This window comes from Accipiter gentilis, chromosome 1 (genome assembly GCF_929443795.1).
Source record: "Accipiter gentilis chromosome 1, bAccGen1.1, whole genome shotgun sequence".
Taxonomy (NCBI): domain Eukaryota; kingdom Metazoa; phylum Chordata; class Aves; order Accipitriformes; family Accipitridae; genus Astur; species Astur gentilis.
In genome coordinates this window covers 44,539,840-44,567,717 of record NC_064880.1, presented here as the reverse complement: position 1 = coordinate 44,567,717, position 27,878 = coordinate 44,539,840, and the positions used below count along the sequence as shown (strand labels likewise).

Below are 27,878 nucleotides of genomic sequence, written 5' to 3'. Positions count from 1 at the left end.
GAATTATTCCTTAAAGGGAAGCTACTATCCATCATAAACAGAGTTAACAGAGGACTCAAAGGCTATTGATTTATCTTGTTCTCATGAGCACAGTATTTGGTTTGAGAACAGCTCTGTATAAGCTGTTACGATAAAAGTAATTTTTCACCTCTACTCCTCTTCTTTTGTTCAACTTCTAAAATTTTAAGTAGCAGGAGCTAATAGTTCAGGGAAATGTTATATTATTTGTGTAATTGTTTAAAGTTCCTAAAACCTCTTTAGATCTAGAAGGGAATTGCCTCTTCACAAGGTAAAGAGTTGGCAGCAAAGGAGCAAGCAGTGCCCAAGAGAGTGTGGCTGTTTGTGAGCTCAGGGTCTTGGGGGACAGTGCAGGATGGGACATGGAGTTCTGCTTTTAGGGAAGCCTCTGCTTCACTAAACAGCAGCTGTGGGCTGTGCTGCCGGACTGAAAGTGCTCTGCTCGTTTGGACAGAGGGAGCGCTCTTTACTATCCTTTGACCTGAACCTAGGTTTTTGTGACCAGCTGAGTGAAGAATAAGAAAAAAAAAAACCCAAATTGTAGTTATTGATTAAATTAGCCAGTATGTATTTCACTGCAGCCCCACTGTTTTTCCTGCTCAATAAGCTGCCACCTGTTGGTGCTTCTAAACTGCATAGCTCTCCGAGTTTGAGCTAAACATCTCAAACTCCTTAGGACTAGTAATTTGAAGGAGGAAAACACTGGATCTACCTTTTATTATAGCTTCCCATGGTAGCAAAAGCAACCTTCTAAGTCTTCAAATCACTAAAAGAGCCCCCCCTTTTTTCCAGAAGCTTCTGTTTTTCTGAAAGGTCAGACTTCAGGGCTGAGATTATCCATGTGATGTTTCACCCCATGGCTGAAATGTGATACTGAAAATGTTTTGCAAAGCTTTATGGGCAGTAGGGAAAAATAACAAGTCTTTGGTCACAGTTAGAACAAAACCAGGTGTGGTTTTGCATGTAAACATATTTCCTAATACATGCAATTGTGCAAACTAACCATTGCGTGATTTTTAATGTATGATATCAAAAGGGCAGATACTCCTTCAGCTGTTAGATCCATCAGTTTCTGGTCTTTCTTTCCAGCTTTACAAACAGAAATGCCCTCTGGAGTCAGATCACTGGTCCACTTGTTCTCGGTGGCGATAGGAGTTGCTGTTTAGTGAGAGAGCATGAGCCCTGTCATTTTCTGCAGTCCTTTTCCCTCAACCTCCCCCAGCATCCGCAGCTGTTGTATCCACGATGATAGGGAATACATTTCTGGGCCTTGTTGTTTGAAAATTTATCTAATCCCTTTTTGGACCCTCTGATACTGTCTGCCTTGCAGCCTCCTCCAAGTTCTGGAGGGTTGTTGCCCACTGTATAAAGAAGTATTTTTTTAAGTGTGTTTTATAATGATTTATCTTTGCAACACCCCCAGGAAGAAAAGCATATTCATCGTCATTTGACAGAAAGGAAAGATTAGGGGGGTTGTTTCCAAAAGTACCTGTAAATAGTAGATGTCTCATGCATGAGTTTGTCTAACGTGAGGCATTTGAAGCTTGATTTTTTCAGATGCCTGAACTGATTTCTGTCCCAGATCAGTCATGCACAATGATTGGCATACAAATGAGGATCACTTGCGGTATTGTTTGATTTATTGACTGGCAAAGGGGAGGCCAAACCTAGTTCTCCCCAGTCACGGTCATCTTCCTTTTCTTGGAGGTTTGTGTCTGGCTCATCATTTGTTATTTTGTGCACCAATATCAAAAAGGGGCCACAATAAAAGCTGGCATCATTCACTGATGTTCCAGACTTATCCACTGAACAAAGAGTGGCATTTGCCTGATCCAGGGGAAACTGCGGTGGAAAACACAGTGTAGAACTGTACAATTACAGCCTGTCTCTTAAGGCATACACCGAAAGGTGTGGAATTAATACCGCTGAGTTACTCTCAGCATCTCAGAAAGTGTCTTATGGTTCCCAAATAATGCCGCATTCCCTAATGCATAATTCTCAGTATTTCAAAATCTGAATCCCCACGATATCCCCATCGAAATCAAAACAGCAGGAGAGAAAAAGTACTCTTATTCTTCCAAGCAGCGAGTGTCCAGAACCAACAGGTTGTTTCCGCCTCGTATCCTTCTGCACTGAGCAGCGGGCAGTCACAGTGGGATTTGGCTGGGTCCACTGAAAGAGACGGACCACGGCAACGGCTGGGCCGAGCCAGGCCCCTCCAGGGGCAGCCTCCTTTTCCGTGGTGGGTGATCCCACCCCCGTCTCGCAGCCTGAACCACAGCCGCCCCTGGGCCGGCGGGAGCGACGCCTTTTCGGCAGCTGTTCCTCCGCCGCTCCCCGCTCTCGCCCCTTTCCCCGCTCGGATGGCATGACCGAGGCTACCCCCGCCAAGACCGGTGCCGGGGGGCCCTCGGGGAAGCCAGACCGGCCGGCAGGGCCGCCCGCCCCTTGCGTGCGAGAGCCCGGGGGGAGCTGCCCCCCTCGGCGGCGCGCTGGCCGCGGGTGGGGGGGGCTGCGCCCCTTGGCGCGGGGGCTGCGCCCCTTGGCGCGGCTTGCCCCGCCGGTGCTTCGCGGCGCGCTCGCTAGGGGGCGCCATAGCGCGGCGGGGCGGGGCGCTGGCGGCGGGGACGGGCGGGCGCCCCGGCGGCGCGGGGCGCGCCTCCCCGCCGGGCGGGGGCAGCTGCGGCTGCGGCTGCGGCAGCGGGGAGGGCGCACTCGGCAGGGGCGACCCCTCGGAGTCGGGGGGCGGGCGGGGGGGGCGGCTCCGGAGCGCACCATGAATCCCGCGGCTGCCTCCCGCCCCAACGCCGCCGCCTTCGGCCGGCGGCCGGGCGCCCTGCCGCGGCTGCTGCTCTCGTCCGCGGCGCGGGCGCTGCTGTGGCTCGGTCCCGTCTACCTGGCGGGGTACCTGGGGCTGAGCGGCAGCTGGGTGCTGCTGGGGCTGGCGCTGTGGCTGTGCTGGGGACGCAACCGGCGGTGGAAGCGCGACCGGCTGGCTGCCGCCTTCGCGCTGCTGGAGGACGAGCGGGAGGCGGTGTGCCGGGGCCTGGCCGACCGGCACCTGCCGGCTTGGGTGAGTGAGGACCGGGGGCAGCGGAGGTGCGCCGCGCCCCTCCGCGCCGACCCGCATCGCATCCCCCCCCCACCCCCCCAACCCCCCGCAGCAGCGGCGGGAGCCCCCGGGAGCGGGGACGCTGCGGGCGGGCGGGCGGGCGGCTCCGGGCTGCGTGGCTGGGGAGCGCCCGGCGGTGCGGCGGGAGCGGTACGGTAGAGCGGGGTGTTCCGTCGTGAGCAGCCGAAGGGCAAAAAAAGAGAGGTGGCGGTGATGCCTCGGACCGAGCAGTGCCGTCTCTGACTTGGAAGTCTTGCTCGGCAAAGTGAGTGCTAAGCTGGAAGTTGTTTTAGTCCAGGAAATGTGCGTGTTGCTGGCAGCGTGCTTGTAAAATAGACTGCTGTATCCCCGGAGAAATCTTCTTCCGAGCACGTGCTGTTGCACTGCAGGTATTCTGGTGTAGGGGACAGTTATTTTAGAGCTTCTCATCGAAAAGGTTTTCTCCCCTTCTCTTCAGCGGCATTGGAAAAAAAAAAAGAATTAAAAATCGATAAACATAATATTCTCTGCTTGCTAAACCCCAAGTATTTAACTTTAAAGAGCCATCTCTTGGTGGTATGGAAAGCCAATCCCTGTTTGTTCTTCGCGTTTGTTCCTAACCACTCTAGGTTTTAAAGTGAAGGAACTTGAAAATAGAGCCGCACGTTTTATGCTATGTCTTTGGTTATTTGTCGGGTAGCCTTGGTGGGCTAATGGAAAAGGATGATGCAGGTTTGTTTTTCTTTTCTTCGTTGTCATTTGCTTAGCATTTAAAAACATGTCAGGGACTGGTAGGGAAACGCTTTCCTTGTAAGAAAGAGAATATCAAAGAGCTCCATTTGTAAGGAGTGTTGCGTGGAGACACTTATAGTCAGCAAACTCTTTTATATAGCCTACAGCACTTGGCTCTCCTTAATACTGTGGGAAATGAAGGCAGTTGGCACCTCGAGAAGCGAGGCCAGGGTCTCCTAGCAGAGCCGGTGCAGCTCCCTGCACGTGTTCCCTCCCACTGGGCCCAGAAGTCTGTCTCTGAATGAGGTTTCTGCTTGTTTTTATTGAGTGTTTGAAACAACTCGGAGCATTAATGAGTGTGGTGGTGTCAGCTCTTGCCCTGATGCTGCGACAATGATGTTGTGTTTTATCCTCAAGTGCCCTGCATCTCAGCGATGAGAAATTGAGCCTCTTAGTCATCGCTGAAAAAATCAGAATTGCCCCCCGACACACACAAAGGCAGTCTCAAACGTTCTTAGGTTTTGTGGTTGAAAGCGTCAGCTTCATTAGCGCATGGGCAGGCGGTCAACGGAAGGGATTATTGATTGCCCTGTACTCGGTATTCACAAGGCTGCACGGGGAGCGCTGTGTCCCCCAAGCACAGGAGAGGTTTTGACAAACGGGGAGACTCCAGCAGAGCCCCCGGAGATGGCCAGGGGCTGGAGCACCTGCTGTGTGAGGAGAGGCCGATGGAGCTGGGGCTGCTCAGCCTCCTTCAGGAGATCCCTGAGGGGGATCTCACCGCTGGCTCCCACTGCCTAGCAGGTGCTCTCAGAGAACCTGGAGCCAGGCTCTTCAGAGGCCTTACTGGTGACCTGTGGATTCCTGGAGCTGGGTGCTGGAAGGCAGGAGGTGGGACCTAAGGATAAAGGGGCTGCACCGCCTGCTTTTAGTTTTAGCTTTTAGCCATATTGCTAAGTCTCCGCCTTTCCTTTTTCATGTTGGTAATTTTTGTTCTTCAGCAATTGCTGTTTGCCTCCACGCCACACTTGATGGGTTTTTTTAACTCCTCAGTTTCAATTTTCCTTCTATCCCCTTCCTCGATTTGATCTTCTACTTCTCCCCTGTGTCAGTCTTGGAGGCTGATTCTCGCCTGCTCTCTATTCAGTTTATTCTCTGTGGTATCGTCTTTTTTTATCTTTCATTTTTTGCCTTTCAGCGTTCATGAGCCTTCGATTGAAACAGCTCTAAAAATGTCCCTTGCATTCTTCTCTCCTGACATGCAGAGGTGGGAGTAGGAATATAATTCAGGCTAGGGGGAACATCGGTTGGATTTGCAGTGTTTCAATCCTAGGAAAGGTTCTGGAGGTGTGAAGCAACGGCAGTGTTTTATGGTGTTGGTAAATAGTTGTCTCCTCACATGCCCTGTAGTAAAATGAGGAGGATCCGTCCAGTGAAGAGTTAAGACCCATCACTGGTTGCGCTACTTGGTTAAAACCCGTTCTTCCTAAGAGCAGTGCGGTAGCTCCTTCAAATGCGACTTGTTCTTCCTAAGAGCAGTGCAGTAGCTCCTTCAAATGCGACTCGGGTTCCGCTCAGTCCTGTTATCAGTCGTTAGGAGATGCGTTCATATTGCAGCCTTTCCTTCGGGGGGGGATGCTGGGAGGGTTTCCCTCATCTACTCAACCATCTGTTCCAGGGAATCTGCAGGTTATTTTGCAGCACCAGTTTCTTGGCTGAAACCAGCCAGCGAGTTTGGAATAGAGGCATTCCTGTGCTAGGCTGCTTACGTGGGCAGGCTGTGCTTCCTTAGGAAACCAGGCTGGAAATCTGCTCGTGTCGAGCAGAACCAGATCTGTGGCTCGTCGAGGTGAGATTTTCTCACTTCAGCCTGTGCAACCTTTGGCATGACTTTTGTAAAACCAGTCAGTTCCCCGCGGCAGAGGTAGCTGGGCTTTGACCTTTATTCTGGCTCCTGAGGGTGGTGGTGACTCCTCTGTGTTGCTTTTGCAGCTGGTAGGTGGTTGCAGGTGAGAACGTCCAAGTATGCTGGGTTTCTTCCTGATGTTAAATTCCTTTTACCAGGAGAAATTGATACTACTGGCTATAGAACAGTCCTCTTAAAACTTTGCCTGTTGATCCCTTGTTCATGCAAAAGGCTTGTTTAGACTTTTTTTTTTTTTGCCACAGCACAGGGAGCTAAAAACCCTGTCCCTTAAAAAAAAAAAAAAAAAGGCAGCACCCAAACCCCCCAACAAAATGCCAAAGACACAAAAAAACCTCCCTGATGGATAGATTCCTGTGTTGTATTTGAATAGAATGGCACTGTTGTGTCAGACATGGTTTTTGCTATTGCTATGATTGCTGGTGTGGCCTGCTCCAGGGCAAGGTGGAGCCATGCAGAAACTTATACATTTTGTTTACTTGCTAGTAATTGGCCCTTACCTAGTGTTTTTGATCTTCAAAGCTCTTTTCAAATGCTAAGTAATTTTTGCAGCGTTCCTAAAATATTGGCAAGAAGTATGCCTCCTTTTGTAGATGGGGAAAACTGATTTTGATAGTGTGACTTGCCCAAGGCTACAGAATTAAGTCTTATTCTGGGGTAGCGTTAACTTTGACAGCTCTTGGTGGCTGGTCCTAGGCTTAGTAGGAAGTGTTTCGGGCTTCTCTTACCTGTGCTGTACTGATGACAAACTCGAGGACAAGACCTTGCTGTCAGGGCTCTCACCAGTAACAAGGGTCAGAAGCGAGTCTGAAGTCCAGAGCACGTGGTTAAAAAGTATGGAACTGCAAATGGTTTTCTTCCAAAACACGTTAGGACACGGTAAGTTCTTGGAGTAAGCTATTGGGTCAAGAACAGAGCTTGGTGGTGTCACTGGGCTGAACTAGAGCAGAACTCATCTGCTAGGGGGACATGCACGTTGTAGGAATGCCCTGTGGGAAGGAGAGGCTTTGCTCAGAGCTGATACCTTACTAGGCAGCAGATAATCTAGATGCAACACTTGGATACCAAGCTCCGCTTCTTCTGCAGAACTGCTCATTGAACTTGTGCCATTGGGTGCAGCTGACCTTTGGTATCGGGAACCGACTGAAATTTGGTGGCCTTTCATAATAGGCAGAAAGCTGGTTTTCACCCAGCGCATGTAGCTGGCCAATTTCTGTGGTGTGTGCCTCTGTGAGAGCCCTGTTGTGTTAGGCAAGGAGCTCCTGGTGCTCTTTGGTACCTCTGAGCTCCAGCAGTGCTATTTCTTCTGTCTGTCAAAGGAAACTGAGGCACAGAGTGCCTGGGCAGGAGCTGTGTTGCAGACACGTGAATGAGGGGGTGCCGAGCAGGATGGAAACGTACCACAAATGGCTGCTAATCCTATCGCAGCAATCTGAGGTGTGACACAGTGATAGGTGATTCATGGCAGTTGCTCTTGGAGTTTGCCCTGGGCTGTCTGGTTTGGGCGTCCGTGGCTCAAATAGTGAATTCAGTTTTGCTTTTTCTTCAGGTAGGTCTAGCTGCTGCCACCTCCTCATGGGTTTTGCCTGTTTCCTGATGTTCCTGTGTGCTCTTCCAGCTCTCTTTAGCCACCAGCTTGCTTCTTGGTCACCTCTTGCAGTTGCATCTCTAGCAGCTTTGGCTCTAGTGAATAATCCCAGCCAGTTTTAGTGGTTTATGTTGTGCTATGTTTCTCCGCTTAACATTGGTGGATCTCTCGCTTTCTCGTTGTGATGTGGTGGCCTAACCGTTGCCCTGAGTCTTGGTCTTTCCTTCCTTTTGGGTCACCTCACTCTCCACACTGTAAGATCTTTTGAAGGACAGCTCACCATGCTACTTCCATCCCTGCTCTGCCCTGCCTGCGACTGATCCAGAGCTGTGGCACAAATTCTGTGGGGCACTGGCGCTTGGCACTTGCGTTGGAGCTGGGGATCAGCTGCCTTCAGGCTATTTGGGATTTATGTGCCCCAGCGGAGGACCTTTTGGTGAAACATGGAAGGCTGGCAGGTGAAGTGAAGGTCCCCTGATTCACGTAATCCGCCTTACTGTAAAATGTCAGCAGCAGTTTTATCGGTATTGATTGTCCCTTCTGGTGCTGTATTCTCACTTTATCATGCAAATAGAGCTGGGTAGGCTGACATTTCAGTGAACTTGCATCGTCTTATTTAATGGAATAGTTGCTATTTAGAGCATCAAAAGAAATTGCTTATAAAGAATATGGTAATATCACTTTGGATTTTTTAATCTGATAATTGGAGACAATTTGAGGCATTATTTGAGCAAGGAAAATGGGCTCTGAAATCATACGTGAAGCTGGAATAAAAGGCAAGCTGCTGTCCATTCCATCGGAACAGCTCTGAGCACCTCTCTGAAAACGCTGAATTGAACAGCAAGCCTTTGACCAAAGAGTGTAATTCACAGCTCTCATGTAAGGAGGTAATGTATTGTCCTGTCCAGTTACTATTATCAGGCTAGATGATAATCGAAGGAGTCCCTTTGTATTCGGGTGCTCTCGTAGAGCTGAGCAGGGCCTGAATGTCCATTCTGAGAAGCTGCTGCACCATCCTTCCCTTCTGCCATAACCTGCTACCAGCTTGTAGTACTGGCTGAAAATACCACATCCATAAAACTTTAATGTGCAATTGTAGTAAGGTGATGGTGACTCTTCATTCAGCAGCTTCTTGGTGAGGTCTGAGAGATTAGTTAGTTACTTGAGAGCGGCCTCGTATCCCACTGTCCTGATGGTGATTAAACAAGTCATCACTTCAGGGAACTGGAAGGATTTTGTAATGGACACGTATGCTGCTTGTTGGCATTTGATGTGTCCAACCTGAAAACACGATGTGTGCGTGACTGCTTCATTTTAATTTGTCCTTAGCATCTTAAAAAGCTCTGAGAGGTGAAAACACTGGACTGTTACACATGATAGTGTATGCTAATAAACTTGAACTCTTGCGGTGCTTCTTTTCCCTGAAGCCATTGGCACTACGTTGGTATTGGTGGAGAAATGCTGCCGCAACCAATAAATTGAGTTTCCCAAGCAGGTTCTTGTTTTCCAAAGTGCGGTGTCCTGGTTGAGGTGAGCCAGTACAGGAAACAGGTCCTGCACAGCTCGTGATCTTGAAGGGAAGCAGGTTCCTGTGGCTTCCCAAGGTATGACCAAGAGAAGGATGAGAAACCTAATGCTGCTTTACATCACGAACAGGATATGACACTTGCTTGAATCATTTAAATGTGCCCAGAGGCGTACGGGTACATCAGCGCATGTGCGTTCTTTTACCTTTTACTATTTTTCACTATTTGCTGTTGAGGATTTTTGGCTGGGCAAAGGCATGTGAGCAATCCAGCCGTTAGGTGGGAATGAAGCATAAGTTTACAAAAGTGCCGGAGCAGACAAGGACGTTGCGTCCTTGTACGCTGGGGAAAAAGGAAGATAAGAAGAGCCTGACAAACAACTCCTGGATGCCGAAGAATGAGATAAGTAACTGCTGGACACCTCGTGAAGAAGCTTGTACAGCCAATAGAGAATAAAATAGTGTCGTGTGAAACGGGGTGTTGTACCAATTAGAGTATTGTATAAGGCGCGTGCATAAGCACGTAAGGTATATAACTGTGTCAAACGTTGTAGTAAAAGGACTTCACTTGATCACATTGGTCTGTGCGTGATTTCCCCTGTGCATCCTCCGCAACAATTTGCCTTTTACAATTTTCAAGGAGGTAATAAATTATAAAGGATGTTTGTATGAGGGCAGAGGGATCTCAACTTACTCTAAAACATGTTCCGTGCTCCATCTTTTGCATGTGTTGCAGTACACTGAAACAGATGGCATGTGGCACTCACTTTATTTTAATTTGCATTCAGGTTCACTTCCCTGATGTTGAGCGAGTGGAGTGGCTGAACAAGGTGAGGAGCTCTGAACTCCAGTTTGTGACACCATCTGCGCTGAGCTGCGTCACAGCACAAACTCTGTGGGCCAAGTCTGAGAAAGTTATCAAGTCACTACAATACGGGTCAATCATATCAGTGTCTGTACTTAAGGCTTGGAGCTGCTGAAGTATAGAGTTGCCACTGAGGTTTTGGTGAGAGCCAAGTGTGTGCCTGGTTGATACAGGTTTGATGAATTTGACCATAGCACTTCATTCTGAGATTTAAAGAAAAAAAAAGAAAGCAAGTGTGTGTGTGCGTGTGTGTGTGTGCATATACATATATGTGTATCCATTATTACTATTTAAGCAAAAGTAGTGGCATCTCCTCTTACCAGAGAGGTTCCCAGAGAGCTCTGAGGCAGGTGCTCCCACCAGCAGGTATAGTCAAGTGGAACCGGACTCTGTGGAATTCAAAGCAAAACAGCTGAAATTGCAAATTAGCATCCAGTAACTATCCTGTTTTTCTTTTTAGCGAACTTTCTTTTTGATGTAAAAGCTCATTTCACTCCTCTCTAAATAAACCTAACTCCAGGGAACTTTGTGACACTTTAGAGTAATTAGGGACTATTGTACTTTAGAGATTTTAACCCTGGGCTTTGCTGGCTCAGCCAATAGACTCTATGGTGCTGAAAATTCACCCTTCAGTTCCTAAACCAAATTCCTTTTCTGAGGAACTGAGGTGGGTCTTCCCATCAGGTTGACTTAAGAGCACAAATGTGAGTGACTAGGTATTTTAAAAGGACAGACATTAATAGCCCGGTGTTGTGTAATGTGTGTCTGTTTCTCAACAAAAGGTATCTTATACAACGAATCTTCAGTGTGGTTTTGCTTTTGCTGTTCTTTAGGTCCTTGTACAGGCTTGGCCATACTTTGGGACAATCATGGAAAAAACGTTTAAAGAAGTTCTTGAACCAAAAATCAGAGCAAAGAATGTACATCTGAAAACATGCACCTTTACCAAGATCCACTTTGGCGAAAAGGTAGTGTGAATCCTTTGCAACACTTGCAGTTCAGTCTTTTCTGAAAAGTTCAGATGCAAGGGGAGTCTGACGTTCAGCTCTTTAATAGCTCTGAGTGCTTAACAAAAAGGTATTGGTACAACACTGCTGCTCCTTTGTTCCCTCCTCATGTTGACTTGAGCATCTTCACCGTGAAGGAAAGATCATGTAGGAGGCACACACATCCCTTCCCCTGGCTGTCAGTATCGTGGGACTGGAGATAGAAAAAGGGGCACGTATCCACATTTCTTTGTTACACCCTTGCAACAGGAGTTTTCAGTGCTTCCTAAGGCTTGCAGTGTGGGCTTCTTGCAACCAGCCCTGTATTTGAGGACTGCCAAGGCTGTTCACGCTACCCCCTTAGGGGGAAAACTTGTGTTGTTTACTCATAATTTACATGCGGTTGTGCAAAGTCTTTAATGAATACTTCTGTACTCAAATTGATTGAAGTGAGAAGCCCTGTTCACTTGGGCTTAACTTGAAAGATATTAACTATGTTGTATCTTGTTTGTCTTTATTTCAGTGCCCTAGAATCAACGGAATAAAAGCCTACACCAAAGAAATCGATAGCAGACAAGTTATCCTAGACCTGCAGATATGGTAACATTGCATCACTGGTTATGTAGATGGTTCTTAACTCACTGCCCATTTGACACCTGTGTGTGAGTTGTCATGCTGGACTAGACACGTGGTCCACTAAGATCAGCATGAAGTGGAGACGTCCTTCTCTTATATCAACCTAGAATGATATGAGATAATCTGTCCCCCAGCTGGATGTTCTCCATACTTACAGAAGTGAGATGTTGTGCGTCAGCCTTTAAGTCAGAAAGCAGGGTCACCTGCACAGGTCTAGGTGTTACCTACTCTGGCCCATCCCTGCTGCCATGGTTATAAGAATGTGTCCCCTCGGCTTTGCCATTCGTGGCAGTAAGAACCCAAGTTCTGGGACTGTATTTCCTGTTCTGATGGCTCTCTGGCATGGAGGTGCTTGGTCTGTCTTGCCCCACTGTGATTCCTCTTCAGTCCAACCTCTCAAGTTCTTCCAGAACTGCTATTTATTTTTTAATTTCTTCCCCTAGGTTAATCCTCTTGTTTTACTTGCCATTTGTTCCATGTGCTACCCAACACATTTGCTTTTTTTTCTGATTACAGCTGTTCTCTGAGCAGAAAACTGCCTCTGGCTCTATTAACAACAACAACAACAAAATTAGATAAAACGTTTGATACCTCCCAGGCTGTTTTGAATGAGCTCGTGTATTTTGTTAACATCGGAGCCACTGCAGAGCTAAACTCTCTCCTGGTTTAGCCTGGAGAATGGAATTACTGGGGGAATTACCACTTGCATGCTGCTGTAGCTCTGTAAGTTTAGTGGGCAATTGAGCTGCCTAATTTAAATGGCTTTTCTTCATGGTAGTGCCAGGAAAAAGCAGTGTGAAATTACGGAGTGTCTTGGCAACCGCACAGAGCTGCTCAGAACTGTGCCTGCTGCTTAATGTGGCAATGGCATGGCAGCATCCCCAGCCCTGGCAGAGCACCATCGCTCCCTGCAAAATGACATACTTGATTTTCAGCCAGAACATGTTGTGCTTCAGTGCTGTCAATGAAGTGCTCTTTGTAATAGCCAGACCCATTTTGGGGCCTTTGGCAAATCATTTGTGCTTTCTGCATTGAGACTGAGGGATTTGATGCCTTTAAGGCTCTCCAGGAGGTTGCTGCTGTTCTCTGTTAAACTACTTCTCCAGGCTGCTTCTCCCACATACTCATTTTCACCATCCTTTAACAATCCTCTGCAGAGGGATTCCTCCACCTCCTCATTCCTGTACCTCTGACAGACCTATCGGCATCTCCAAACTGGCCAAACACTTCTGTTCCTCATCCTGACGATAACTTTACCTGAACTGTCATCTGATAACCCAAGTATTTTCTGTATTCACACAGGACTGTTCAGACTGCCTTGTCTCTCTCACGGGAGTCTCTTCTCCTGGGCTGTGTTAAGGACTCAGCTTCTCGTATGTTAATACGTTAACGTCAGTTCCTGCAACTAAGCTGGGTGTTGCGTGTTGCGCAGTGTCGGCAGGAGGTAGTGTATTACTTCCAGGAATGGGGAGAAGCAAATCTACGAGCAGTGGTGTTATTTACCTGCCTTTTTTCTGGATTGCCAAAGGAACATGGTTTTTTCTCCTTTTCTTTAAGCAAAGAAATGGGCAATCTCCACTTTACTGGAGAGAGGAAACCCCCTCATAAAATAGGCTCTCTTAGCTACATGAGTAGCAGTGAGTGTTTGCATGAGTGCGGCTGGTGTTGGGAGAAGAGCTGCTCAGAGGAGACGGACCGGAGCTGCCCCGACGTGAGGCTGCTGCCCTTTGCACCCCCTCTCAGTCGCTGCACGCTGGTGAGGTTTAAATGGCTGGATACATCCACCGAGCTGCATCCTGCCGTCGCAGCTCCGGAGAAGAGAGCGATGTGCTGCGGGTGCCAGCGCGGCACGCTTTGCAACGCTGAGACCGCGGTGACCGACTTCCCTCTCTCGGCTTGGGCTTCAGAGAAGCGTAGCTATGCTGCAGTGGTCATTAAAGGATTAATATGTCTGCGTGTTATAAACGTGACTCCTTCGCCTTGGTGCTTGCTAGCTGTAATTTTGTGGGAGTTCCCTTGCTGGCGAACCCACGTGAGCGTGGCCTGTTGGCCGGCTCAGCGCAGGGTGCTGTTATCCTGGGGGACAGCACCTCCGCCTTGGCGGCAGCCCTGCCCCGCTCCAGTGCTGAGTTCCCCTTTCTGTTAGGCAGCATCTCACCTCCAGAAACCTCGGCGTGCTCTGTGAATGCTTCTTGCTTTCAGTCTCACAGCAGTACAGCAAGAGGGATTTTCTCCTCCAGTTTTATCAAGGAGGCAGCTAGCCTCTGAAGCCCGCAGCCTTTGACTTGGCCAGGGAAAAACACAGGCAAAGGGCAGGAGTAGAAAAAACCTCTCCCTCTTGTGGTCTGTGTGGAATCGTTTGTGTAGTTTTAATAGCCACTCAGAGACATATGGTCATCAGGTGTTTTGTTTAATCTGTGCTCCTTATCTCCATAACACGATGTGGCACTGAACGCTGTGGTTCAGGCCTGTGCCGTGTGAAGAAGAGCTTCCTTTCCTTTATGTTAAATTTGTGGTGTGATATCACAAATGGCATCCTTTGCTTGGGAACTGTGAAAAACAGCACTTAGAGGTCCCCTACTTGTATGGGCAGTAGCTGTCAGCAGAGCCAGTGATGCAGTAGATCTGTTATTGCATGGAGTTACCAAAAGGAACTTGAGAAGCTGCTTTAATTAAATCTGCTAACAGCAGCTTACATGTCCGTAGCATCAGAGCATTAGGAATGGTTATGTAGAGCAGTGTCTTATTACAGTCTTGGCTGTCCCCCATGAAAGGACTATACTTGCGTTTTTGGTAGGAAAACCAAGGCTCAGAGGTGGTGACTTGTGAGGCACAGAGACCTTTTGGCAAAGGCAAGGAGGGAGGCTGTAAGTCTTCTTTCAAAATCTTTTGCTTGGTCCCTGAGATGATGCACTCAATTGGTGTAAATTAAGTTGTGTAAATTTTGTCACAGCTTATAGGACTGAACAGAAATGTTGAGATAATCACTGCTTACCTTCAGGTCTTCTGTACAGAGTTTGTCATTTGTCTGTTTGAAGGTCCTGGTGTCTGTATTCTGTTCATGCGTCTGCCTTCTAGCACAAATATACCTGATCTACAGCTTTTGCGTGACACGTAAGAAAGTATCAGGGTTCTCGCAGTGGCTAAATGAAATATGAGATCTCCACCAGACTGGGATTTGAAATCCCCAAATCTGAAATATGAGATCCCAGCTGGAAGTAAATTGGCAATACTCTGGGATCTCCAAACAATTTGGGCTAGATCTAAATGATGACTCAGTCCCCTGAGCACAGAGTGCTGACAGTTGCATTCTCCAAATGAATTAATGTCACAGCATTCCAGAAGTGTTCTTCAAAACTGTATTTTTCAAAATGGGAACTTTTCAAGAGCAACCACTTGACCTCCTACAGCTGCTTTTCTTCCCACTAATTCTGCAATTGCCTGAGCTGTCGTGTAGCTGTGTACTCATTGGCTATAATCGTCAGAGTTTCAAAGTATTTGAAGTCACTGCTACCTCCCAGAACATTTTGCAATCCAGTTTCCTCCTATTTCGTTAATTGGATTTAGTACTCATAATCGTTTTTCATTGGAAATGTTTTGAATTTTCATTTCCTTGCTCTTCTGTGGCATTTACAGTACCTAAGATGTCATAGAATAGTGTAATAATTAGTATGTATAAAAAAATCATGTATGTGTTGCAATTTACTCTTAGAAGAGAATCTCTGGACTTCCTAACTGGCACGTTTTCAAATCTGGAAAGACAGTCTGTGTCATCTAGTGCAGAATTGGAGAAAGTAGTCAAAAGAAGTGTGCAACAATACTTTGAGCTTTGGTGGAGTTTGGGTTAACTAAGTTTGCGGGATCTTACAAGAAACTAAAAGCGTTTTGGAAACTTGTCAGTCTTGAGCAGAAAAGGAATGCTTGTCCTCAGAAGCCTGACTTGATAGGTAGAGGGGAAAGGCAGAGGTGGTCTGGTTTTTCTCATACCCTGGGGTACTTGGTGACGTTTTCTTGTCTCTCTCATTTGTCTAATACTGGTTCCTCGTTTACCCAAGTCCAAAGTCAGGCAGACTAAGCAGTAGTCTGCTTTACAAAGCACCCGAGAAGGCTGGACCAAAGCGGGCTTTTAGCATGCCGGCTGATGAGAAGGTTGGGCCCCTGGGGAGTTACTTTACAGGGGGAGAATTGCACGTGCCTTTTCCAAAGGGATACGCAGGCATCCAGGTTAGTCAAACTTGTCAGGACGTGCTCTTGTAGCATCCCTGCTGTCAGCCAGTGGATTGCCGTCGTATCATACACACTGGGCCCAGCTTTGCCACCCAAGTACAGGAGCGATATGGATACGTGCTCTTGTACAAGCTTCTCCAGTTCTCATCCGTGGCGCGGGCGTGCTTATCTGCATCACCTTGTGCAACGGGTGATTTAGGAGAGGAACGGGTGGTTCTTCCACCCTTCACGGGTGGGTCAGGCATGGTCCCGTGGATAGTGGCAGGGGGGTTCGGCCCTACATGCTTTTGAGTGTCAAGGCTTGAGTTTGGCTCAGTTGCGCCCTGTCTGGGGAAGGACAGCAGAGAGCACAGCAAGGTTACGCTCAGCAGAGCGGGCAGACGAAGGCACGAGCGGCTTGGACGGAAAATGAGGAGTAAAACTAATGGGCAAAGAGGGCATCCTTCCTCCCAAGCTCCCCGACGTGGGGGTGGTGCCTGTATGGAGCAGACTTAAGGATAATTAAAGGCTCAGGCTCTGATAAAAGGGGTAAAGACTTCTCTGAAACATGATTGCATGTATTGAAGTGTTACCGGAGAAAAGAGACATCTAGGACTGGGTGGGAAGAGTTTTTGACTGTGTGGAAAGGCATAAAGGTTGTAAATTGAAACACCACAATTATTATTTGTTGTGTTGGACACTGGCAACAGCTGAAATAAATCTTCTTGGATTAATTACTGCAAATTGAGGAACTCATTTTGGCTTCTCATTTAGACTTTTATTGTGACAGAGCTCTATTGGCACCCAGTGTAATGAGCTGTAAGATAATGTCAAAATTGTAGAAATTAATAAAGGTAAAACCAAGTTTAATTATATGACTAGCTTATAAGCAAGATTGTGTTAATTTTGGCATGGCCTGTGTGGTTGGTTATTTAAGAAATGAGAATGCTCTAACATTAAAGGCTTTAATTTGTGTGTCATGAGCTTTTTAAATTTTGTTAAGTGACTCTCTGTAAACAAATATTCGAGAACTTTGCTTGCAAAAATGGAGACAAATTCACAGGGTTACACATTCTTGGCGGGTTCTTTTGGAGGGGATGGAATCTGTCCATGTGCAAATTACAGTGTGAATTATTGGCAACTGCAGCATTATTTGCCCATATACATGTGCTCAGGGAAAAAATCTTCCTCTTTTTTTTCTTTGATTATGGGGTAACATTATGCATGCAGGTGGCAAGCACAGCACATTCACTGATATCTTTACACCGTGCTTTACCTGCAGGGTATTTGTCCGTCTGCATCCAGAAAGAGCTATTTCTCAGAGGACTGAAAGGGAACTCGGTAGCTGCCCTTCAGTTGTTTTCTGCCAGAGGCATCAACAAATCTGCTAGGTTCTGCTCCCTGGGGAGTGGCTACTGGTTTCTGCATAAGGTGATGCTTGTACTTTCAGTAAAGTCTAAGGTGGCTTCCAAATTGTGAAAGTACTGCACTCGGCATTCATTTTATTTCAAGCCTGATGTTCTCCATGGCAACTGACCAAAATCTGATCTAAGTTGTTGTCTTTTAATTCAGCCTCAAGGAAACCAGGTTATTTTTAGTGTTGAATTTGTCCTTCAAGTGGGCTTTTGGATTGTGAGCGAGGGTGATCTATGGGCTTTCTGTTTGTGGGCAAGGTGAGGACCCTATATGTAATGGCAGGATGGCTCTGCATCAGCTTGGGAGCTGGGCCGCCTGGTTGTGGGGTGGGGTCAGGCCTTTGGCAGAGAAGGGAGCAAGAGGGCGATTGCTGTGACTTTGAAGTTTGAATGAGCCTGTTGATCCCCTTCTTGGAGCAAGCTTGCCTCAACCATCTTAAGAATGAAGAAGTAACCTTGAAATACAGATGTTGGTTTGACACTTTGCAGGTAGATCAATATCCCAGCTGACTGAGGCGTTTCTCTTGTGAAGACCTGACCCTTATTGAATGTGTTCAACTTTGCCTTTTCAGTCGCTTGAAAAAATCTGTCTCTGCCTGTGGGGTCGTGTTGTCAACCGTTAAACTAATTTCATTTATACTATGTACAGTCCAAAATTTCTCATTGGACTTTGCAAACTGTGGAATAATGTGAGAATTTTCTTTCAGTTACATAGGGGACTGTGAGATTCACATGGACATATCGAAATTTAATCTTGGAGTGAAAGGCATACAGGTGCGTGCAGTGCTAACGTTGTCTGTTCAAGGCTGTGTGTGGCAGGAGGTAGCGTGTCCCAGTGGGGAGGTGATGACACTTAACTGGGAAACCACCAACTAGCAGGCTTGGAATGATTGGCTTTATCTACTTGCATTTTGGCTGGGGAAATGATGCCTTCCATGGAAAGCATCTAAATACCACTTCTAAGCTTCTTAGTGTGACTCTTAAACAGGGTCAGTGCTAGAGCATCGAGCTCGTGTGGGCCAGCTTCTGCCACTGGAGTTCAGAGGAGCTGCATGTTGGTAGAGAACTTCGAAAGAGCCAGTTCTGCCAGGGTGTTCATAAACTGGTGTAGTTTAGACCGACAACCTGTTCTGACAGTGTTGAAAGCTAATAGGCAGATTACTCCATTGTGTGACAGTCAGGATTGCAGAGATTACACAAACTTAGAAAGCATTGCCTGATATCAACAGCAATGGGTGGGGTGTTATTGTTATTATTAAATTCTAAATAAAATGACTTAGTAAGATTTAAAAAATTATCTCTATCACTGAAAAGCTCACAGTTTTGAAACTGCATCCTGAAAGTACCTTCAGACTCAGTTTTCCTTGGTCTGTTCTGTTTGCAGTTGTATGGGACACTACGGGTGGTACTGGAACCTCTTCTAACCGATGCACCTTTTATTGGAGCGGTGACCTTGTTTTTTATGCAGAAGCCGGTGAGTCAGTAGTGACTGCACTCTGCAGCCTCCTTGCTTCTTGGTCTGTCTTAATGCGTGGATAGGTCTTCAGTGAGTGGCACAAGCTGTCCATCACTAGTAACCCAAACTGCATAACTGTGAATGCCTCGCAGTGCAGGTGTTTGAACAGCAAATTCCTGATTATTCAATCCTCCTCTTGAAATCCAAGAGGACAGGAATGGATTTGCCCTATTTTTTTGTGGTAGTGCCTAAAATGTTGCTTGCTTCACTCTAAGAATGGGAGGACTTCCCCATGGTGACAGCACAGGAGCCATTTATTTCCTAGGCCTTTCCTGCAAGGTTCCTGGCAGGTGGATTTTAAATCTTCCCATTCATAGATTTTTAAATGCAGTCATCTTGGAGACCATTCAGTCATGGTTGTGCTTTGGAAGCTTGCCTGTTTAAGGTTATGTGCCTTGTAGTTGAATTGTGGTTTAATAAAATATGAGAAACCTTCTAGTCTTGTAAGAACCAGTTATCTTATAGCACACAGCTTTGCTTGCTTATGGGTTATGCTTTGCTTGAGTTCATGGAAGTCATACATTTTTGATCTCGGATGAGGTGTTTTTGTGTTTAGATGTAGTAACATTATTTCAGCACATGAAAAAAACGTTTTTGTTTATTATGTGAATAGAAATACAGACTCCTGAAGTCAGGTGGTGTTTGTAAATCCCCCTGCCTCAGGGCATAGGCCAACTCCTGAGTGAAAGGATGAGGAAACAACTTCAAAGTCTAGGTAGAGCTGTTGGATTTACTACGCATGACTCCAGGGCATCTGCCAGTGGCCACTGCTAGGGGCTGAATGCTGTCTTTCCCTGTGCTTGTGGGATAATTCCCAGTGATACCCTCATTTCAGGTATGGCAGGTAAAATAGATAAGGGAATGGATACCAGCTGTTGGGTTTAATGTACAGATGCAGTCGCTTGCTGGTGCAGGTTTTTCTTTCTTTAAACAGCTGGCTTTGTTTTAGAAGCATTTGCTTCCCCTTTAAATTCTGCATTTGTTCTGAAATAAATTTTAATGGTCCTGTATAATTTTTCTCCCTGGTCTTGTTGTAGCACTTGGAAATCAACTGGGCAGGCATGAGCAACCTCCTGGATGTCCCAGGGATTAAGTGAGTGTCACTTTGCTTCGCTTTATTTTTCTTCAAAAAGCCTCTGGAAGTTGGGATGGGATTCTTCAGTAATCATCAAAACTGTTCTCAAGAGCCTTGTGTAAAAGGTGTTCTGTTGATACTCATTCCACCATATCTGGCTGTGGAGTCTGCAAAACCTGAGGAGGGTGCTTTTTACATTCTGTCAAAATTGCTTCAATCGCTTCATTGCATTTAGGGTGGAAATAGTAAATCCCCAAAACTACAGTGGTCTACAAACTAAAAAAGAAGCCCTTCTGTTTCCCACGTGCCAGTTACTTGCAAAGATAGATGAGGTAGATCTTGGTGACTGGCAGTCTGTGCTTATGTTTGTTTACCTTAAAGTGAAAAAAGGCAAGGTATCACAGAGTTGCAGTCCCTCTGACAAACTGAAATACAATGCACAATAAAGAAAACTGCACCAGATTTATAAGGATTTATAAGTTCTTCTCTTTCTGTGTAATCTGCTCACCCTTTAGGTTCTTCAGAAAATGTAGCTCCTCCTTAGTGCCTCTTGGGTTGATCTTGTGCATAAAACTTGCATAGCAAGGGTGAAAATCTTAGCGGTTTTCAGTACTGTAAGTTTCAAACTGTTTCTCCAGATTGAAGATTCACTTTGTCCTTCTTCCTTAGTGTAAGGAGAACATTCTGTAACTCAAGAATGCAAGAACGTAATATATTTGGTTACTCAGCCATTGCCTTTCTCCCTTTAAATGCAAATGCAGACACTTCTGTTCCCCTCTCTTCCCCTGCAGCTCATGGTTTGCAGACTCATAGGAAGTGGCTGGCTACTTTAGGTGCCAGTTTATGCATTAAAGGGCCTCTGAAGACCTTTGATGTCGAGTGAGAGGAAGCTTTCTTCTTCTCTTAATTTGAGGCCAGAGTGGCCTTTTGCCCTGAAGTTTGCCCTGAGAGCTCCAGTTTTTATCAGAGGAATTAATCTGTTCTTTTCTAACATAGTTTCCTTAATCCTTCCAGGGAGAAGGTATGTAGGTGTTCCAACCTACAGCCTCTCATATAATTAAGTGCAAATTTGGTGTCCTAAATTTTCACTCCCTGGTTCTCTCACAGGGATTTGAACGCAGAAACCCTTGCTTGTTCATCAGCACTGCACATGAAAGCCAGGAGCAAAACAGGCCTGACCATGAATAGGCTGAAGTGCAGGTTGAACAAGAGCTCTCCCTTCCAAATGAATTGGGCTTACATAAGAGAGTAAAGAAACTGGATGCAGTCATCTGTCCTCATGTACAAGCTGTGTTTAGTTGGGTGTACCCCGAGACTTGAGAGAAGGGACAAGGGACTGTGACCTTCCTGTGGTTTTTTTTTTTGACAGGAAAGCCAACAGCCTGGCCGAGGGCTTTCAGGCTGCTGGTTTCATGTTTGGAGTAGGAGAAGACTTTTCTTCTGTGTGAAGCCAGCCACATCCGTGAACTGTGACTTTTTTTTGCACAGTCTTACCCTGAGAAGCTGCCTTATAAGCACTAGATTTATGAAGAGGATGAGTCTTTCAGATGTTTGGTGCTCTTGGGTTTTCCTCTTAATATTGTCTTCCGCTCATGCCAAGTTGTAGTAGTATGTTGAAATCCTCTCATTAATCATCGGAAAAGTACCAGATGTCTGTGATAGCCATATACTTCTTGCTCAAGAGAAACAGGTCAAATTAGTTGGCTCTGCCATATGAATAGAGCAGTTGTAAAGAAAAGATTTAAACTGAAAAGCTAAAAATGTGTAAGTTTTAATTAGACTGGAAAGTTCCCTAAACTCCAAGACAGACAGTACCCTCAGTTCAGCAAGTGTGATCTCCTGTGTGCCAAAGGTCCAGTTACTTCAACCAAGATTTTACTTCTTAGTGCAAAATATACCAAGATACAGAATCTCATCTTTTGCTTGGTTTTCTATTAAAAAAAAAAAGCCAAACTCACTTTGTTTTGAGTGTGGCTGGCTTCTCCTTCCATTTTACAGTAAGGTCTCAGCATATGGCCAAGAGCAGAGAGCTGTGTGCACTGGGGCCATGTTCTAAGTCTAAAAACAAACTACCTCGAGGTCTTGACCCCCCTGTGAAATGCTGAAAATTCCTCATTCCCTCCTCACCGTGTCTGTCTCTGGTGTCGGCATTCCCAAGGAAACCCAGAAAGGCACATGAATTTCTATGACTTGTTTGGGTGCGTGATGATCTCATACTGTGGCCTAAGTTCCCCATTCATCATTTACAACCTGCTAGAGCCAAATTCACATCCAGCCCTAGTAACCCTAGACTGGAACGTCCCTGCGTGCAAGTGGGCACTTGCACCATGTGTGCCACAAGGCAATGGCAATTTTGTGCAGAATGATAGGGAATAAGATTGAAAGGGATCTTGAGAGGCTGCCCCATGCTCATATTCTCCTCTGGAGCGCCTCAACTGGACGCGAATTATTGATATAAGACAGCCTAATCTTCCACGGTGATCCACATCCACCCCTGGTGATGGGTTCTGGTGTTGAACTGTCCTCTCCATTTCCTCTTATTCGAAGCTAAATGTCATAAGCATGAGTTTCTTCTGCCCATATGCAGTTGTAGGTAGGCACTCTTTCATAGAATCGTAGAGTAATTTAGGTTGAAAAAGACCCTTAGGATCATCGAGTCCAACCATAAACCTAACACTGCCAAGTCCACCACTAAACCATGTCTCTAAGCACCACATCTACATGTCTTAAATATCTCCAGGGATGGTGACTCAACCATTTCCCTGGGCAGCCTGGTTCAATGTTTGATAACTTTTTAGGGGAAGGTAGGCAGTATCACTCATTTCGCAGTGCCCATTTCTTTTGCTGTGCCTCATTCTTTCATTCTAATTGAAATTGTGATCGATTGTAGAGATTTAGGTTGCTTTTTTTTCCCTACCTGCAGTGTAATATCAGACTCGCTAATTCAAGACTTCATTGCTGCACGGCTGGTTCTACCAAACAGGATCACAGTGCCTCTGAAAAAGAACATGAACATTGCCCACTTGAGGTTCCCTGTCCCACGCGTGAGTTGTTTTTTTTCTCAGCGGGGGTGTTGATCTACCTGAGTGTGCATTTGCCACAATGTGGATGCATGCAAGCTTAATGTCTTAGGTTCCTGCATCAGCTGTTTCAACCTGGATTATAGGCTTTCTGTAGGTACTATTTCAGAAATATAAAAGCAGATGTTGGATAGTTCATAATGGGCTGGGGAGGGTCCTACCCTCTATACATGGCACAAGAAGTCTGTTTAGACACTGAGCTCATTTACCGATTTAAACCTAAGTCTCATTTGAGAATACCACAGATCTTCAGTTAGAGAAGGTAAATACATGAGTAATGAGTGTCAGACTCCTTAATTTTTTTACTAATGATGTGAAGGGGTGTAAATAGGGAGCTCAGGGGGTGACAGCTCTTTGTTGCAGAAACAAAAAATTCATGAAAAAAACCCACCACCAACAAATCTCCTAAATGCTTGACATACCCAGGTCTTCAGTTTCCTTCATCCATTAAATACCTAATACACTCATCAATGAAGGTAAATATAAATGAATGACAAAGGGATGCTCCCTATTGCAAACTTGCATCACCAAATTGAAATTGAATGGCTACTCTGCAATAAAATAAGAACCTGCCAGTGGGTGCTTAGTTCCTTCAGTCAGTGGAAATCGATCTTTACACTTGATGTGACTGTGGCTGTAATCCTGTGTGCATCAATTATCTAGATTGGATTGTGTATCTGTTTAAGGTTTTGGTTTTTTTCTCTAGTTAAGTGGTAGAAAAAGTGTTTTAATACAGCTGTCATTGGAAATATACTGCATCAAAATACATGTCTTTGCAAAACTGTCATGCTGACTACCCTTACTGCCTGAAATAACTAGTTTTAGGAGGTAGCATATTATAACTATCCAAAGATTGCATTTACATGACCAATTTTCTATCTTATTTTATTCAGGGAGTAATAAGGGTTCATCTGCTAGAAGCTGAAAACCTTGTCCAGAAAGACAGTTTCCTTGGTGCGATCAGGGGGAAGTCTGACCCATATGCTCTTCTTCGTGTTGGCACGGTGCAGTATCGAAGCAAGACAGTTTCCCGAGATCTTAATCCCATTTGGAATGAGACATTTGAGGTACTGAATCTTTTGATCTTTCCATCTGTAGGATGCACAGCTGTTTACATCCCTGTGCTTGGAGGACCTTCTCTTAGCTGGCTGCACTGGAGCAGGTGGACTTCCTTGTTACTTGACTGAGGCATTTCTGTCCCTTAAATAAGTTCAAATTTACATTGCAAACTTGAAATGTCATTCAGGTTGATCTGATTTACATATGTGGGTTTTTGGAGGAGGTGCAAAGCACTGCTTTAAATATCAATCAGTGCAGCAGTCTGTGCAGCTGTAGTCTGCTCTAGCATTGATTCTTCTCTGCTTATTAGGCATACCAGTTTGAGGGGTTTAACTTGTAGTTCAAAAACAAGCAAACTGGTTTTGAAATATTTTCACCTATAATCAATTGTATTTGTTATGCAATTAGCCATGGAACAGCAGGGAACGTTGCTGATGTGTTATACAGCTGTTAAGTGTCATGTTCTTGTCCAGAGCATGAGCCTATAGGAACCTATGTGAATGCTTTATTCTTAATCGATACCCCTTTCTCCTGCAGTTTGTTGTTCATGAAGTGCCTGGTCAGGACTTAGAAGTGGACTTGTACGATGAAGATCCAGATAAAGACGACTTTATGGGCAGGTAAATTAGTATGACCCTTGCTCAGGGTCCAGTAACCTCTGAAACAGGACACCCAGATTACTCATACCTGAAGTCTAATATTGAATGAAGCTATTCCTTTTGTCTGGATGTTGATACCAAGTTGTTATTTCCTAGTGCAACTACTTTGAACAAGGTAGAGAATGGTCCCAGACTCCTGCAGGGAATCCTAGGAAGCCATCAGAAGTGATAGTTACTACATGACTTGAGATTAACTTCAAATTTATTTTAGTTTTGGAAGTATTTCAAGGGGGACACTTCAGAAGTGTCAGTGCATTCTAACGCACATGCACATAGGTAATGCAGAGAAGTTGTTATTTGGAACAGATTTGAGCGTGGGCCTTTTTGGTGGTGGTTTCTTCTCCCTCCAACAGCAGTGTGCTGTATGCCTAAATATACACTGAAATGTTTGCTTTTTGTCTTTCAGCTTGCTTATAAGCTTAGTGGATGTAATGAATGATGGAACTGTTGATGAGGTAAAGATCACAGCTTATTTCTAAACGTGGTTGGTGGTGGATGCTTACATGTACACATTTGTGCCCTCCCTCTGCTACTACATTGTTTCTGTGTGCTTAAAGCTTCCTTGCACACTTGCACTATAGTATTTTCACAAAAAGAAAATACCTTCGCTCAGAAAACTTAAAGTAGCCATTGCAATAATTTTTACAATCAAGCTGGCAAACTCAGCCCTGAGATTATGCTGAGCCAGCAGAGGGGTAATCTTGTGTTGATATCTTGTGTCCTGTATGTACCAAATGTTTTGTACAAGGCTACAGATAAAGTCTGGTGAAGCAGTCTGATTGCTGAGGGAAGAAATGATCTGATCTTGTTGTGGTTCATCCTGCAACCTAGCGCTCTGCAAACAATGCCAGGGTGCCTGTCTAGTGCTGCTGCTGGTTGGAAATATCCATGTGCTTTGCATGTGTATGGATATCTTATTTTGGTTTTTCTGGCTTGTGTTTCTAAGTAAGTGGACACGCTACAATTGAAGTGTCAAAAACACAAGCTAAGGTGCTCAAAGTACAATTCATATTGTCTATTTTACGTAAGTCTCGGACTGCAACACGTATATAAAAATTATTCTGCCTCACATTTCTCAAGTTACTCTTTGTTGTCTCCATTTAGTGGTTTCCCTTAAGTAAGACAACAAGCGGACACTTGCATTTAAAACTGGAGTGGCTTTCACTAGTGAATGACCAAGAAAGGCTACATGAGGTGAGTGTATTTGCTTGAAGGATTCACCTACTCCGATCCCTGTCCAGTGATCAACAAAGGAGTGGGTAAAATTAGGAACCCCAGGCAGACTCGTGGATGGGAGTTTATTTTTGTCTGACAAAGTTTTGGTGTGATCCCCCGCCCCTCTCCCCCCACCCCTTCTGAAGAGGAAGGGTGTTTGCTTGCCCCAGGTCCCTTGGTAATTCAGGAGTAACTCAAATCTGGAGGCTCTTCTTGCTTGAATTAGCAAAGCCTTGTTTGTCTCACTGCAAAGTGGCCTCTCACCGTTCCCCCTGATAATTTTTCCCTTCCTTCTTTGTCTAGGATCTGTGTAGGATCCATGTCTATAACCTGTACTAGGTGCTTGGTAGGACCATGGTTCCAAATGGTGTCCTACTTGTCCAGCAGAATTGCTTGGATAAAGCCCATCTCCCAAGGGTGCTGTTTCTTCATAATCAAGCAAAAACATTGGAATTCCACTGAGATGAATAAAATTTGTTTCCAGACTTCGTTCTGCTGACACTGTGTTGCTGATGTTGATGTTTTTAGGTGTCTTGCTGCACTGGGGAATCCAATCAGTGCAGCACGGGAGAGATTGAAGAGCATTAAAGCCAGTGAATTGAAAAGACTTACACCTCTTCTTACTGGTCTGCTTAAAACTGTCATGCTATATTGGCTTGCACTCCTCTAAATTGCAAGTTTTAGGAGAAAGGTGAAGAGCTGCTTAGCTTTCAGAAACTGTCCTTTGAATTTGTGTTGTGCTTTCCATTGTCCTTGACTGGTGATCATGCCTACCTTGTGTTTTGTTTTATTTTATCTTTCCTGTCCTTTGCAGGATAAGAAGGGTCTGTCTACAGCTGTTCTGATAGTCTACTTGGACAGCGCCTTCAACCTTCCCGTAAGTACAAGCCATGTGCAGGCAGCCTTCACTCCTAACCTTTTTTTTTTAAAGCCCACAAATTAATTGTTTTTAAATACTCTTTTACTAATTCAGAAAAACCACTTTGAGTATTCGAATGGTGAATGCGGAGCAAAGAAGATCAAAAATAACAAGTACCTCAAGGTAAAATACATATTCTTCTCCTGTGCTTGCAAAACAGCATTCTGGATTATGCTGTATCGTAGCAACTGAAACTAGCTGTAGTTAAAAAAGAAATCATCTCTCCACCGTCAGAATCTATGTGACCAGGGGTTCAAAATAGTGATTGAAAGCCCACCCCCACCCCAGTGAAAGTTTAGGAGGTCCAAGGGGGAATGCAGCACGGAAATATTTGATTGTGTGTGGGGTTGTCTTTATTTCACGCTTTGGACAGAGACCGTCTAGACATCAGACCAAGTCATGTTACCCTTTCTGCTGCTGCAGGGGTTCTTTCCAGGCTGAGCTGTTCCAGCTTGACCTCTCACATTGGGATGGAAGGAATATGCTTGTTTGTGGTCACCTTACTGTCCACTGGAGACCTGACCACCAGATTCCTTCCCCCTCAGTTTTAGAGGGATTCAGAAGCCGCTGTCATTCATGCCCCCTCTCTCTTTGCTTCTGTTTATTTTTTCCCCCCCCAAATACTGCATTTTGCTACTGTGATGTAAATGGTGGGTATAGGAAAGAATGCCTTTCTCCCTTTTTTCTTGAACAAGCTACACACAACCACAGCTCTGAGCAATGGATAAAGCTTCCCAATCTCTCCAAGTAGCTCCCCTCCTAAATGCAATCTTTACAATTTAGGTGAGTTACCAGCACTGTGATACACATCACATTCGATAATCCTTAATTTTGGACTTCATTGTATGCACTGTGTATACACTGTTGTGCCAAGACCAGATCCTCAGCCTTAACTTCTATAGCATTAGTGCAGAGAAGCACAGTACAAGAGGTTCAGTTTTACTGCTTCTGGAAAGGAATTGTTACTTGATGCTGAAGACTTGTTTGTAGCTGCTTTACAGCAGGCCCTGAGCCTTGGAAACTAATTCTGAGAGTCCTCTTTCATTCAGGAGCGATGAGGACTTGCCACTGAGCCTTCAACTCTCTTCTCTTTCCTCCCAGCTTCTGACAAATTTTTAACTTCTCGCCTATTGAAACCTAAATACATAAAACTTTGGCTTAAATGTGTACTCTTGATCGTAGAGGGCAAGAGTGTGCTGTGTTATGGCTGGAATCTTCCCTGTATACTGCACTACTCTTCAGATGTCCTGCATCTGAAAGCTGTTGTCAGCTTTCCAGCAACTTATTTCAAGTAAGAGTAGTGGCTTGATATTGATTCCTGTAAGGTGTAACTTTTTTTTCTGTTTTCTTTTTTTTCCTTGTATTAAAT

The 27,878-nt window shown here is 45.4% G+C and overlaps 1 protein-coding gene across 1 annotated transcript in view; it reads left to right on the top strand.

Moving 5' to 3' along the window:
- The first annotated feature begins 2,794 nt into the window (after positions 1-2,794).
- Positions 2,795-27,878, top strand: part of ESYT3 (extended synaptotagmin 3) — a 34,151-nt gene continuing 9,067 nt past the window's right edge. Inside the window, exons 1-14 of the mRNA XM_049814534.1 lie at positions 2,795-3,091; positions 9,667-9,708; positions 10,577-10,711; positions 11,253-11,329; positions 17,694-17,760; positions 18,371-18,460; positions 19,540-19,595; positions 22,501-22,621; positions 23,551-23,724; positions 24,254-24,336; positions 24,782-24,830; positions 25,480-25,569; positions 26,405-26,467; positions 26,564-26,632. Coding sequence (XP_049670491.1) covers positions 2,795-3,091; positions 9,667-9,708; positions 10,577-10,711; positions 11,253-11,329; positions 17,694-17,760; positions 18,371-18,460; positions 19,540-19,595; positions 22,501-22,621; positions 23,551-23,724; positions 24,254-24,336; positions 24,782-24,830; positions 25,480-25,569; positions 26,405-26,467; positions 26,564-26,632 — 1,413 coding nt within the window. The remainder of the gene's footprint in view (positions 3,092-9,666; positions 9,709-10,576; positions 10,712-11,252; positions 11,330-17,693; positions 17,761-18,370; positions 18,461-19,539; positions 19,596-22,500; positions 22,622-23,550; positions 23,725-24,253; positions 24,337-24,781; positions 24,831-25,479; positions 25,570-26,404; positions 26,468-26,563; positions 26,633-27,878) is intronic.